Source organism: Phodopus roborovskii, unplaced genomic scaffold (genome assembly GCF_943737965.1).
Source record: "Phodopus roborovskii unplaced genomic scaffold, PHOROB, whole genome shotgun sequence".
Lineage (NCBI taxonomy): Eukaryota > Metazoa > Chordata > Mammalia > Rodentia > Cricetidae > Phodopus > Phodopus roborovskii.
In genome coordinates, this window is record NW_026125052.1 from 2,246,806 (window position 1) to 2,261,070 (window position 14,265).

The 14,265-nt window shown below is 40.0% G+C and overlaps 1 protein-coding gene across 8 annotated transcripts in view; it reads left to right on the top strand.

Moving 5' to 3' along the window:
• The window catches only part of Bcas3 (BCAS3 microtubule associated cell migration factor), a 465,957-nt gene that overhangs the window by 184,438 nt on the left and 267,254 nt on the right, over window positions 1–14,265 (top strand). For all 8 annotated transcript variants that reach the window (XM_051185484.1, XM_051185424.1, XM_051185742.1 and 5 more), the window contains 3 exons: window positions 5,466–5,590; window positions 8,412–8,577; window positions 10,218–10,318. In XM_051185484.1, coding sequence (XP_051041441.1) covers window positions 5,466–5,590; window positions 8,412–8,577; window positions 10,218–10,318 — 392 coding nt within the window. The remainder of the gene's footprint in view (window positions 1–5,465; window positions 5,591–8,411; window positions 8,578–10,217; window positions 10,319–14,265) is intronic.

The window sequence follows — 14,265 nt, forward strand, 5'->3', positions numbered from 1 at the left end:
AAATTCTAATGACCTAGCAATTAATTTCATGTATGTTAAGATCAAGAGAATATTAGCAATAAATGTAATTGCGTAATCTATTGAGGATCATTTCTATTAATGGCATATTAGGAGAGGAACACATTACTATGTATAGCTTGCTTTTAGTATGGCATAACACCAGGGCTGGCATTATCAATAATCTTCTAACTTTACAGTACAGATGATAAATTTAGGCCGGGCATTGGTGGCATATGCCTTTAATCCCGGCACTAGGGAGGCAGAAGCAGGCAGGCAGATCTCTGTGAGTTTGAGGCCAGCCAGGTCTACAGAATGAGTTCCAGACAGGCTCCAAAGCAATATAGAGAATCCCTGTCTCTCAAAAAACCATGGGGGGAAAAAAAAAGGAAAAAGAAAAAGAACTAAAGTTTATATATGGAATTATAGTCCATGGTTTGTTTTTTTTTTTTTTTTTTTTTTTTTTTTTTTGCTAAATGTTTCCTGTTCTGAGAATATTTGAAAATTTCAGTGATGTGTGTAGATAAGATCTCTTTTTACTTGTGTTTGGAACCTTTAAGAATAATTTATGATATCATATCTAAGTAAATTTGGATGGCTTATTAATGATTTTAATTGTTTAAGTAGTTCTAGTTGCCTCTCCTGTCTAGTTTTAGGGGAAAATTTAGAGAATGAGAGAAAATTTCTAAATTCCTTTGAAAAGCTTTATGTCACAGAAACTTACAATTTTCATAAAGAAACTGATTTCCAGTCACTTTCTAGTCATTGACATTCTTAGTTTGTTTCCACTCAAACTTAGAAGTCCATAGTTTCCTTACATCTCTGTAAAGAAATGGTGCTTCTGTCCTAGCTCTTGTCAAGCCGGTTCCCCCTCTCAGCACCCTGAGCTATCTTGCTTGCTCTGGCTGGGGTGCCGCCTACTGCTTCAGCCTCAGGCCCTCGCTGTGATGCTGGACACAGCTACCCTGGCGGAAATCACCGCCCTTTGTTACTAAAGCAGGTGTATGTAGAGAGGGAAGTGCTTTGTGTCTTTCTCTTCCTTCCTTCCTTCTTTCCTTCCTTCCTTCCTTCCTTCCTTCCTTCCTTCCTTCCTTTCTTTCTTTCTTTCTTTCTTTCTTTCTCTTGTTTTCATTCAAATGTAAAGCAGGCAAGAGAAAGCCAGTGTTAATCTAGACAGCAATGGAGGGTTTTAAGACTTTGCAAACATTTGGGAAATGATGCGATATTGGTGAGCTGGCAGTGAGAATAGTTCCCATTCTTTAGGGTTCTCCCCCCCCCCCGGAGGAAATGACAGAATTAAACTCCCTCCTTTTATTTACCATGGTGTTTATTTTGCTTTGTGTTTGTGTGTTCTGTTTTTCCGTTGGGTTCCTTAGGAAGGGCTTATTGCATGTGGTATTTAATTTATTTTGCCATGACTGGCAAATGTTGTGTTCATTTTTCTTTTATGTTTTGCCAAAAGTTAAAACAAATGCTTGTAGTGAAGAGGCGGTAGGTATTGGTAGGAAGGCATCTGAGGGTCTGTCTAGGGGACTGCTGTGTTCTGCTTTGTGTCTCTATACTGTCAGTATGCATGGTGTGTTCTCCTGTATGTTTCTTTAAACTCACTGAACCCATATAATCAATCCAGTTGAATTCTGTACGACAATTAAAATGGAAGTACTACTTTAATTATTGCATTATCATCATAGTACGTGTGTAAGGTTAAGTAAATAAAGAGAAGTTCATTGCACATGCACAGGAGACCTTCTCAGTTGACCAGTGTTCTTTCTCATTTTGGGACTTGTTGAAACCCTTCTGAGAAGAAAGGTGTTGAGGGCAAGCAGGAAACGAGGCTAACCTTACAGTCTCCAATGTGCAGGTCAGGGTAGCAATCTGTATGTCTGCATGATTTACAGGGCTGGCCTTTTCTGCTCTATTATTTATATATCCTCTTTCTCTGCCTTATCTCCCCCCCCTTCCCCCGTCAACAGCAGAGTATTTTGTGATGGAAATACTCTGGGTCATTGTAGAAAGGTTCGTGTGTAGCCTGTTGCATAAACACAGAAGAAGATAGACCGTTTTGGTCCTACTAGGCATTCTTGCACATATTTTTTAAAATTAAGATTAGGAGCAAATGGAGCCAGAATTAAACTTTCTGACTTTGAGTGGAACACATAAAAATGATTTCCAAGTAGCATTCTTTTTTATTACATTATCTCTTTTTATTTCTCTGTAAGATTTATATGTATATACACATGTTTTTGTGTTTCTGTTTTGCTCAAATGACAAAATTATGCCATGTGGAGCCTGATGTTGGAAATAACTTGATATGAACTAGCTCTCACAAATCTGCTTCCTCCCCTGTTCAGCACTGTGGCATGTGAGGAGCTCAGATTAAAATAAATAAATAAATAAATAAAAGGACTTTATTCAAGTTGACTTCTTAACTCATGAGATTTGCCGATGTCCTATCACTGGACAAAGGATAGCTGATGAAATATAGGAATAAAATAGTTTTTTTCATAAATCCAACACAATTTTACTGTAAAACATAACTTCTCATAGCACATTTGTGTTTGTGTGAGACAGTAATGTGCTGGTGGTGGCTTTTAAAATGAAACAGTGTGAAGCATGTAGAAGAGGTATAATAAAATTTAGCTGCTAACTCCAGGCTCACTGAAATGTAAGATGATAAATGTATGGAATGTTCTCAAAGGATACATTGATGCCCTCTGATTTTTCCACTTTTTGTGCTTCTGTTAGAAAGCTGGTCTTTTGTCCTGGTATTATTTTTGAGTCTGTTTAAGTACTTTAGAGGCACTATATATTGTCTTTTGAAATGGCAAGGCCACTTGTTATGACGTGCTTAAGTTAACACCAAACCCCACAACAAAGCCTCATCTGGTAATTTGGCATTGAACTTGCCTCTGTGAAGCTTACTTGTGCATTGTAGTGTCACTGGCTCCTGATAGTGTAGTCCAACAACTGCAAACACTTTTCAAAGTAATTCTTTAGCAGTGGAGACAGTGCAAGCAAGAGGACCAGACTTCAGATTGCTGGCACCTATATAGAAAGCAAATCGTGCTATCAAATGTCTTTAACTCCAGCCTGGGGAGGAGGGCAGAATGAGAGGTGAGGCAGATAGGTGGATCCCCAGATGTTGCTGGCCAGCCAGTCAGTTGGTAGCTCTAGGCTCAGTGAGAGACCTGTCTCCAAAGTAACAGTAATAATGATGACCAACAATGTAGAGAGCAGTAGAAGACACCTAACTTTGGCTACTGATGTCCACACACATGGACACAGAAATGCACACACATACCTTTATACACACAAATAAAAATAAACATTCTGCAGTGGCTTCTCTCTCCTCTTTCCCTTAGCCCTCAAGACCCCGAGGGCCACAGTAGCCAGAGGCAGGTCACAGATGGCAGTCACAGAAGCTTGCCAACTAAGTGTTAGTCAGTCAGCGATGGAATGAGAAGTGTTGAAGGGCAGCACACACACTCTAAGGTAATACACAAGGAAACTCAGCCAGGTGATCAGTTGTGGCTTTAAGTGACCTAGACATCGGGAGAGCACACACATGGAGGAAGGATGATGTCGCCTTTCTGGTGGCAGAACAGCTGTGCAGAGAGGAAAGTATGGGACCACAACCATGACAAAGACTGATGTGATATTTTATTCTTCTCTGTGATTCTGTCCGCAATTGGTTTTGGTATTTTCTATGTGTATGTGATTTAGTGGGAGCAATGTGTTCAGTGAGTATTAATGAGTGGAGATTTGGTTCAAAGTGGAAGTTTAGCTGGACCAATCAGGGCAGCATCTGTTCCAGCCTTCTCTCTCTCTCTCTCTCTCTCTCTCTGAAAATAGTGTCAGCACAGAAATCTCAGGAAATTAGATGCTGGAGAGGGTTTCAAGTGATTCAGGAACAGGAAAAGTGAGATTACTAAAGTACTATCTGAAAATAGGCTAGGCTTGTAGAGTTGTAGGTGGAATGTGTGTCGTGTTATGGAATGTGGAGGCTCCACCGCTGGAACCTGGCTTGCTTTCTTTAAAGTAGTAGGATTTTCAACCTTGAACATACTGCATAATCTGCTGTGGTCAGGAAGGGGGCTCAGAAAATTATGCCATCTGGGATGGGCCTGGTTAGTACTTGCTCAAGTGTCTGAGAAGTTCTCAGTGGCTCTGCTATCTGGAGACCATACTGTGAGAACAAATACAGTCCCAACCCTACGCAGTAGACATTGAGCTGCAAGTGGGAAGTTACTTAGGGAAAAGTCATATAACTAATGAGTGGCAGGGGTGGGTCATTCCAATTCAGGTTTCTTCTTGACCCCAGAAATCAATCTTCCCATTGCAACACATCTAGTAGGAGATAATAAGATAAAGTGAAGCAACGGAAGAAGGTGGCAGTCACATTGGTTCCCCGTGGAACTTACTGCAGAGCTGAGCCTTAGTGTATCCATCCTGGCTGTGATGCTCTTGCCAGTGATGTCATCTTCTGGGCTGTGAGTTAGAGAAGCAATCGATGGAAGGTGGTTGTATAATTGCTAGTTAGCTTTGAGAAACTTGATAATTCAAACGAGAACAGAAACTCAAGAATTGAAAGTAGATGAAAGCTTGAAGAGGACCGTAAGGGTTTGAGAGCGCATTGTGCACAACAGAGGGAGCTGATTCTTAGTGTTAGCCACTTGGTAACAGTGGTTAGTACATACATCTTGGTCAGAGCAAAGAGAGAGCAGATTTGTGTTTGGTAAGCTTTCAGTATTTAGCTCTGGCCTGGTCTGTTCACTAAACAAAATAGAAAAAAAATCATTTTCACAAATCCAGCCAAACAGAAACAGCAGCCATGAAGATGGCTGGCTCTAATTGCAGTAGGTCATTGCTTTAGCTCCCCGAGTGTGTGACTCTTCAGTGTAGCAGATCTTCAAGCACCACCAAGCTACATTTTGAATCATCCACATTTCCATGCATGCTGTCAGTATGTTCTGTATGGGCAGCCTCTTGTCTTGATGTCAGAATGAACTGTTAATGTCTATCCCTTCTTTTACTCCACTGAAACATTTTAGGCACGTGTTAGCCATCTGAAAGAAATGGCTGTAATTCTGAAACCAACACCCAGTTCAAAAGCAATTTGTTTTATTTTGTTGAGACACTGTTCTTACTATGTTACCTAGGACAGCCTTGGAAGCCAGGCACAAAAAATTGTCCCTCCTGCCTTGGGCCCTTGAGTAGCTGGGACCACAGGTGTGTGCCACCACACTCAGCTCTCTTAACAAGATCCTTTAACTATGGAATCATTTCTGTTTCCCCTCCTGCATCGTCTTATTCCATTGGTCAGTAGTTCTCTAAGGGTAATGCATGACTGTATGTAGTACCTAACTGTTTTTGTAGGGCTTAAATTTGGGGGGGGGGAATCTTCCCTAATATGGAAGACTGTGGCTCACTCACCATTGTAATTTTTAAATGTTCTTTTACTTTTTAAGCAAAGTTAAGCCACCTCCACAAATTTCTCCAAGCAAATCGATGGGTGGCGAGTTTTGCGTTGCTGCAGTGTTTGGGACTTCCAGGTCGTGGTTTGCAAACAACGCAGGTCTGAAACGAGAAAAAGGTATGTGGTTTGCTAATACTTAAATTTACCTTACTGCATTTACCTCTTAGAGTACGGGAAAGCAGCTCCCCTAGATAACTTTATAACTAATAGCTTATTCGTTTATCTATCATATCTGGCCTTAACTAACAAAATTTCTCCAAGAATTAAAACTTTTCTCACATAAATGGAAAATGACTGATGTTTTTATTTATTTTCAAGACCAGGACTCTACATAGTAAACCTGGCTATATTTAACATGACCTGGGACCAGGCTAGCCTCGAACTCACAGTGATCCGTCATCCTCTGCCTCTCTAATGCTGGTATTAACCACCTCACCTGACCCAGTTGACTCAGTTTTTATCTCAGGACCGTCTCCTATAACTTTCAAGTTTTGCACAAGCTGATTTCACAGTACTGTCTCTGAAGTAGGAAGGAGAAAATTTTGTAACCTCGGGATCAACTAGTCTCACCAATGTTAGTTAATGTGTGGGGCCTGTGTGCATGTGAAGGCATTTGCTGCAGAGGGCGGCTGATCCCCTGGAGCTGAAGTAGCAGGTAGTTGCAACTGCAGGGGCTGAATTCAGCCCTCTTCTAGAGGTACGCTAGCCTGCTGAGCCATCTCCTGGCTGCTGCTGCTGCTGCTTCCTCCTTCTCCTCCTTTTTTTTTTAAAAGCAAAACCAACAAAATCCCCACGCCCCCAAATAAACCAAAAATGCCAGACTGTTACTGGGAAATAAGTGTCATGTTTTGTGGTTAGCATTGTTCCTTTTGAGTTGGTGGGATTACTATGTTTTTAATTTTTTAAGTGTTTAAAAAATTTTAAATGTATGAATGTTTTGCCTGCATGTATATATGTACACCACGCGTGTAATGGGTATCAGTGTGAGTTAGAGGGGGCTTGGGTTCCTCTAGAACTGGAGTCACTTGTGGTGAACCTCATGTGAGTGCTCCATTGCTCTTAATCACTGGGCCTTCTCTCCAGTCCCAGTTGCTATGTTTTCAGCCTTTGCTTTGAACACCAGAATCAACACCTAGAATGTTTGTGTGATTATTGTGTTAGGATGTGATTTGTTATCATGTATGTGTTTTGTTTTATTTATTTTTTTTCCAGTTATAGTGCTTGAACCTAGGGACTCTCTGTGGTCTCTGTATAGAAGAGAATACATATATACCAAGTAAACAGTTTTGAATGTTAGGATTTTCCCCCTGACTACTTTATTGTGATTCAATTAGGTCACACGCTGGCTTGTCCCTGGCTAGTTACACAAGTTGGTTTTGTTCTTGGCAAAAATGGCTCTTCTCCCTGCCCACTGTTGGCAATCAGACACCAGCCATTTCCCTTGCTATCACTTTTCAGTGACCACTCCCTTGTAATAGGATCTTAGCTCAGCAGGTGCATTCCCAGTTAGGAAGGGGACTGTAGAGGAGGCAAGCCTCCCACTTCCTTATCCTATCTTTATTTATTTATTTAATTTTTTTGTTACTGCCTTTGGTTTAATGATGCTATCGGATGGACTTTTTGTTACTCATTGAAACCTTCTCCAAAGCTCGATTTCAAATGCTTCTCTCTTCTGTCCTAATTACCCCTTTTGCTTGCTACTCCTTTATGTCCCAGTGGCGGTCATTGGCCACTTTTTCACATCAGCTGTAATTGATTCATCTGACACAGAGATAAGATGACCCACACAGCATCCCTAAGCAATCTTATGTCCTCCTCGGTTTTCTGTAGAACAGGAGATACAGCACTGAGCCTGCTCGGGCAGTGTGTACATGTGTGTGCCCTATAAAGTCATTTGATTACATCCACACCCAGCATTAATTTCTCTATGGATAGCCGGCATTTCCTTTACTATAGGAGCCAATAATACCATTGAGAAATAGACTAAGAACTAGTTTGAGGAAGGTCTTTTTTTTTTTTTCTTATTGTTTCTGATTCACAGACAAATTGACAACAAATTTCTATGTGTTTAGCCTGTGTTGTGAGAGTGCTGTGTATATTCAGCAGATGGCCTTGCACAAATGATGCATTTTTGCTTGTTTTGTTCCAGATGCTAATATTTAAATTTTTTGTGTGAGTGCGTACCTGAGTGTGTGTGTGTGTGTGTGTGTGTGTGTGTGTAGAGGCCAGAGGTAGTTGTTAGGTGTTCTGCTCTATTATTTCTGCCTTGTTTAGTTGAGTAGGGGCCTCCCTGAACATGGAGCTCACTTGGGGGCCGGTGACCCCAGTGATCCTCCCTCTCCACCCCTTTTCAGCACAGAGATTATAGGCTATTTTTGACAATGGTATTTGTTTTTCTTTGCGGGGGGGGGGTTGTGGGTTCTGGGGTTTGAATTCATGTTCTGGTACAGCAAGTGGTCTTATCTTTTTGAGCCATCTCCCCAGCTGCTAAATTTAAATCTTCCAAGAAAACATAGTTGAACTGTTAGGATGACTTAGCTCCACACCTAGCTTTTTATTAGGTCAGTTGTTCAAGCAATGAAATTACATTTTATTGCATAGATTATTCATTTTTAGGTAGTTCTTCTATGTCATTTATTTTCCACAATATGTGGGATAATAGAAAATACTGAAATTTTCATAACATAGTGTTTAGCTATATTACCATTTTGAACATAATGGTATATTCTTGAAACAAATTGATTTGTATTTGAAAATGTGGTGGTGTGTTCGCTGTTGTCTTCTTGCGCAAGGCACCTTCAGAGGATGTGTGGTTGCCGTGGGACAGAGCTCTTATTTTCTCATGGCAGTCCCAGATGCAGATGTAAAAAATGTAGAACTCCTGCTATGGTCTTTCTCGACTATTATTACATATCTCCTTCTGATTATCTGTTTGCAGACCAGTCCAAACAAGTGGTAGTTGAATCCCTTTACATCATCAGTTGCTACGGGACATTAGTGGAACACATGATTGAGCCCCGACCGCTCAGTACTGCTCCCAAGATAAGTGACGATACACCACTGGAGATGATGACGTCACCCCGTGCCAGCTGGACACTCGTTAGGTAGTCCTCCCTGCCCCCTTCCCGCCACCTGAAAGATTAAACATGTACCCTTTGTGAAATCTCAGCATATATGCTTGGGAAATGTATGCACTCACAGTGATATGTTTACTTGTGTATAAAATTTCCCTTCTTGCTCTTGTCACTAGAGTCTTGTACAAATGGTTTCTTTAATCTGAGAAGGCTTTAGTTCATTTTTTTTTATTGACCATAGTCTACATGCACGAAACGTAAGCACTGCAAGTTGTGTGTGTACCCTTCCACAATTGCTTTTTTTTTAATCACGTAAAGAAATCCTGCATCATTTCCCCTTTAGCTCTACCCAACCACCACCAGTTTACTTTGCATAGCCTGCCTTTGCCTACTCTGGTCACTAAATGATGGAATCATGTAATATGTTACCTTTTGTGTCTGATTTCTGTCAGTTAGCATATTTTGAAGGTCTGTTTTAATGAAATATAAGAGCCTTTCATTCATTTTAATAGCCATTTTGTATCCTATTATATAGACATAACACATTTTGTTTATCCATTCATTTGCTGGAGGCCATTTTCACTCTATAGCTGTTACTAATATTTTTGCTGTAAATATTCAAATGTGTGTGATGGTATTTTGCACTGTCTCAGGATGTAAACTGAGAGTACCTCTATTAGAACTTTTTATACTTTTGATTGATAACCTAGCCTTTAATGGCTGAGACATCTCTCCAGCCCGTTTGAACTTTTTTACTGTTTGCTTGTGTATCCGTTTCTTGGTCTTGGTTTCCCTTATTCTAGTCTCACATACTCTTTGAAAATAATGCCACTAAGGGAAATAGAAACTAATACAAAGAGATTCTAAGGTCTCTTTTAACGTGATCATCTAGGATACAATGGTTAGGCACTCTAGAAATGTTTAAGAATCAACTCATCTGATGAGTAGAATTTTTATAAGCTAGCACAAAGAGAAAGAAATGAAACCTGGAATAAAACTCACTTAATATAGTGGATTGTGCAAGGGAAAAAAGCAATCACCCAGCATGTATGAAAGGAAACAGATAAAAATGGATATGAAAATGAGCCCTCTCCTTTTAACATTTAAAAATACTCTATTGATTTTTTTCTGTGGCCCCAGCATTCTCTATTAGAACTCACTGTGCTGGATTGTTCTGATCAATATCTGATTTATCAAGCTTATTTAAAATTCGGCAGATCTGATTAAACTTACTACAGTCTCACTATTGAAATAGCTAATTCAATCCAAAGTAAGTTGTCCATTTACACAGCTGCTTTTTAAAATCACTCTTACTTACTTAGTTTCCTGTTGAAGATGTCTAACACTGGTCAAAAATGAGATAAAAGACCTCTCTGTAGTTGGCATTAGGATACTGCTGGTCCTGTCTTTTCTCTGTCTCTCTCTTATCTAGCTGATTACAGTCTAGTTCTGATAGGTAATGTTGGCTCCATGTTATCTGTGTGGCACATTGCCACCTTTTTAGTTTTTAAAGTTCCTGGCCTTGTATGTCAAGTTAAAGAGCATCGATCTTAATGATTGCACGTTCATTTTAATGTTCAGAAGTCGTGAGAGACTCTATCAGGGTCTGTGGGTGATTTACATCCCATCTGTGAAGCTTAAATATTAATATTCTTCTGTTGTTTCCTTAGAACGCCTCAGTGGAACGAATTGCAGCCACCCTTTAACGCCAATCACCCCCTGCTCCTGGCTGCAGAAGCAGTGCACTATTACCAGCTCCTGCTTGCTGGCTGTAAGTACTTCTCTTCAGGTTACTTTTTGTTATGTTGTGTGATCTTTTTTTAATTTGATGACTTTCAAAAGCATATTTGCATATTATCAGTCTGTGGGCCATAGATCTTAAACCAACAAAGGAGCCTGTGTCTTCAGCTGGCATATGCAAAAATTTTGGGGGAGGGGGAATAACAACCTATACAACAAAGCTACCTATAACATGTGACCTAGCAGGATATGGAGAACAGCTTCACAGAGCCTGGGGCCTTTTCCTAAGAGACTAAAAACAAGCACTCCTTCCCAGGACACTTCAATAGCAGCTTCTGTTTGTTGTGTACTCCTTGCTGGTCTCAGCTTCATTGGGTTTTTGTTTGTGTTTGATCAGACCATGGCCTTGCATGGTCTAGGGCTAGCTTGGTGCTCTTCAACTAAGCTGCTTTTCTTGTGTTCCTGTTGCCATTTGTAGATACTGATGGAGGTTCATCCAACCAGATGCTTTCATTTTTAATATGGGAGGCATGAAGAGACAATTCAATATTTTTATTATCCAGTTTGTCTTCATAGAATTAAAAATGCTTTACAATTATAATTCAGTTGTGTAGAATATACTGAATCCTAATTGAATCTGACTGCTCTGGGTACTGCATGCTTTTAGAAATGTCCTAAAAATCAACAATGACATGTTTATAATGGTAGTTGTTGTACTCCATGTAGTATCTTGCTTAGCAATTATGGAGCTTGAGTTAAAATAGTTGTAGAACTGTGTGATTTCATTTTATAATGTGTTACATATTATTCTGGAATCAGGAAAATTTTATAGGCTTTGCTCTACTTATGAAACGCCATAAGTAATAAATAGTTGGCAGTCTCATTCTTGTACATTTGAACTCGACTTTTTTTAAAATCACATATTTGTCAAATGCCTACTATGTGTCAGGCATGTACAGTATAAAGGGTAGTCACTTAGTGCCTCTAGCCCCAAGCTATTCAATGTTCAACTGGTGAGGCGCAGTAAAGTAAAAGCAATGTGATAGATTTCTCAGTGGAGATTAATGAACTGAAAGCGATGACAGAACTAAGAGGGCAGCGTGGTGGGGGTGGGGAGAGGTGCACAAGGATGCATACAATTGTCATTTTCTAGTGTTGTTAGATGACATGGTACAAACGTGGCACATATGATTTTAATGAAAACTGAGCATTTTTTAAATTACTTCTTCCTTTTTTGTTTCTCTGTATTGCTTTGGAGCCTGTCCTGGAACTCGCTCTGTAGACCAGGCTGGCCTCGAACTCTGAGAGCTCTGCCTGCCTCTGCCTCCAAAGTGCGTCACCACCGCTCTCCATTACTTTTCAGTAAAACCCTAATTATTGAATTAAATGTTGTTGTTTCAGCTAATCCAGGTTTCTTCTTTGTTTTGTTTTGTTTCCTGTTAGTTCTGATTAGCTGGCAGACAGTGATAAGTCTGAAATGTCTAAGAAGAGATAGTAAAGTTTAAAATCACACCACATAGCTGCCCCTAACACTTTTGTCCAGTTTAACGAAACCCACCACTGCCGCTGATAGTGCCCATTCAGTGCTTTCATGCATGGTAGCAACACCATCAAAACTGTTGTGTGTTTTGGAGATTGAACCTAGGGTCTTTCACACAGTAGGTAAGTGCTCTCCTTAATAGTAGACTGCTGACCTTCCTCTGTCTCCATCCAGCTCACTCCTCTGGCAGCTTTGCAGCAGGATCCTTAGAGGAAAGGGATTGGGCAAATAGTCTTGAAGCAAAGTGAAAACTTGGTCTGCACAGGCCTGTGAGATGGCAGGCTTGGCCAAACACCTTTACCACTGGGCCATCTGTCCGGCTTCTATTGCTTCTTTGTATGGATTTGAATGATACGGATGGGCCTGGCTTTTAAAGGTTTATACATACAACACTCAAGGACCTGCCAGAGTGTCACATATCTGAAACTGCAGAATGCAGACATTTGGGAATACATTGCAATAGGGGCAGTACTGGTGTCAGTACTTTACTTCCCCTCTGTAACACTCTTTGTCTGTTAAGTCTCCTTCAGAAGCCGTTTGGAAAGACACTCTACCTCCTACAACACACGTTTACTGTTTCTGGTTCTGTGGGTACCTTTGTTTTGTTTGATGTGTGGTAGAACATTGTCTTCAGTGTGTTTGGGCCTTGTGATTGGTCCCCATTATTACCGGTGGTGGGGAATTACCCTTCATTTTTCAACTTAAAGACTTTGGTAAATATCTTTTAGAGCTATTTTTAATTGAACTCCAGAGTGCTAATGCAAACTTCACAAATGTTGCAGTTACTATTATTTTTTTTTTGTTCTTGTTTTGTTTTGTGTTGTCTTTGGAGCCTATTGGAAAAGTGTAGCAAGCTTGCACAAACTCCCGAAATGATAGAGTAATAGGCAAAGAATAATGTCAATAGAAATAGGAAAGAGAGCAGCCCAGCAGGATGTTAGCAAGGACCCCCCACATCATAATAACAAATACACTGTTCTCAGTAAACAGTTTGTTCCACGTTGCAGCAAGGACACAGATGAGGGAAGAGAATAGAGACCTGCCCTGCTTACTGATGACTTCTTAACCCACCTTTAAGACTTGAAGCAAGCAAAGCCTCCAAATTCTGTGTTCCTCTCCATTGTAGCTTGCCCCTTTAGGAGAATGCCAAATTCTGTGTGCATGGTAGACAGGATCATGTTCCAGTAGTTCATTCAGATGTAATGGTGCAGGTTGAGGTGAGTTCAGAGTAAGTAGTTTTGTTGAACCATTCAAGATTGCCATCTGTAATAATTTTTAAAAAGAATACTATGTGATGAATTTATATGTTGAAATAAATGTGTAGAAGGCAATCTTGGTATTTAGGTCAGAGTTTAAAAGTCAAGAATATATATATTCTTTTGGACATAAAATTATTGGTGAAAGGTTTATTAATATGATCATAGAGCTGAAGAGATGGTTCAGTGGTTAGAAGCAATTAGTGCTCTTCTAGAAGACATGAGTTCAATTCCCAGTACTCACATCAGGCAGTTCATAAATGCACTTAATTGTTTGACTCCCTTTTCTTGCTTCCAAAAGTACACGCGCGCGCACACACACCTACCTCTCCCCCCTCTAAATAAAAATCAACAAATTTATAAAAATATAAAATAAAATTATTGATGAGATTAGGGATTTATTGTTTATATTGTGTTTTTCTTTAGTGATGCACTCTTTTAATCCCAGCAATCAGGAGGCAGAGGCAGGTGGATTTCTGTGAGTTTGAGGTCAGCCTGGTCTACTGAGTGAGTTCCAGGACAGCCAGGACTACACAGAGAAACCCTATTTGGGGGAAGGGCAACAAAAACCCTCATTTCATTGTATTATATTTTTTGCCAAACTGAACTAACCAATGAACTTTGAGTACCACCCCAAAGGACACAGTAATTTTTTCTTTAGTCTGCTCAGGACTTTCCAGATTATAAATTTAAATCAGGGCCTAACCATTAGATATGTGAAAGCTTATTTAATGGACAAATAGTAAATAAAAAAATCCACTCAGCCACATTAGGACAGCTCGGTTTCTTTAGTGGGCCCAGCCCTGCTGGGAAGTAGGTGTCAGACTTTGGACCACTTTCTAGAAAATTCAGAGTTGTTATTCCATGTGAACCCATACACCAATGAAAAAGCCGTAAAGATTATAATAAAGTATCGTAATTGAGTGAAATTGAAACCAGAGCATGTCCATATGTAAGAAGTTTGCATCTCTTTTGAGCAGCTGATGTAGTGTTAATGCATGCCACAGTTTGATAATGCTCATGGAAATTATGCCAAAGAGGGAAAAATGAAACCTCAAAAATTGGCATAGTTGATAGTTCCATTAATGTGCAAGATAAAGGTTCATTTTGATGGGGTAGTTTCGTACCTTTTAAAAGAAGTGTGTGGTGTGCTTCTGGAGAGGCCAGAAGAAGGTGCTGCAG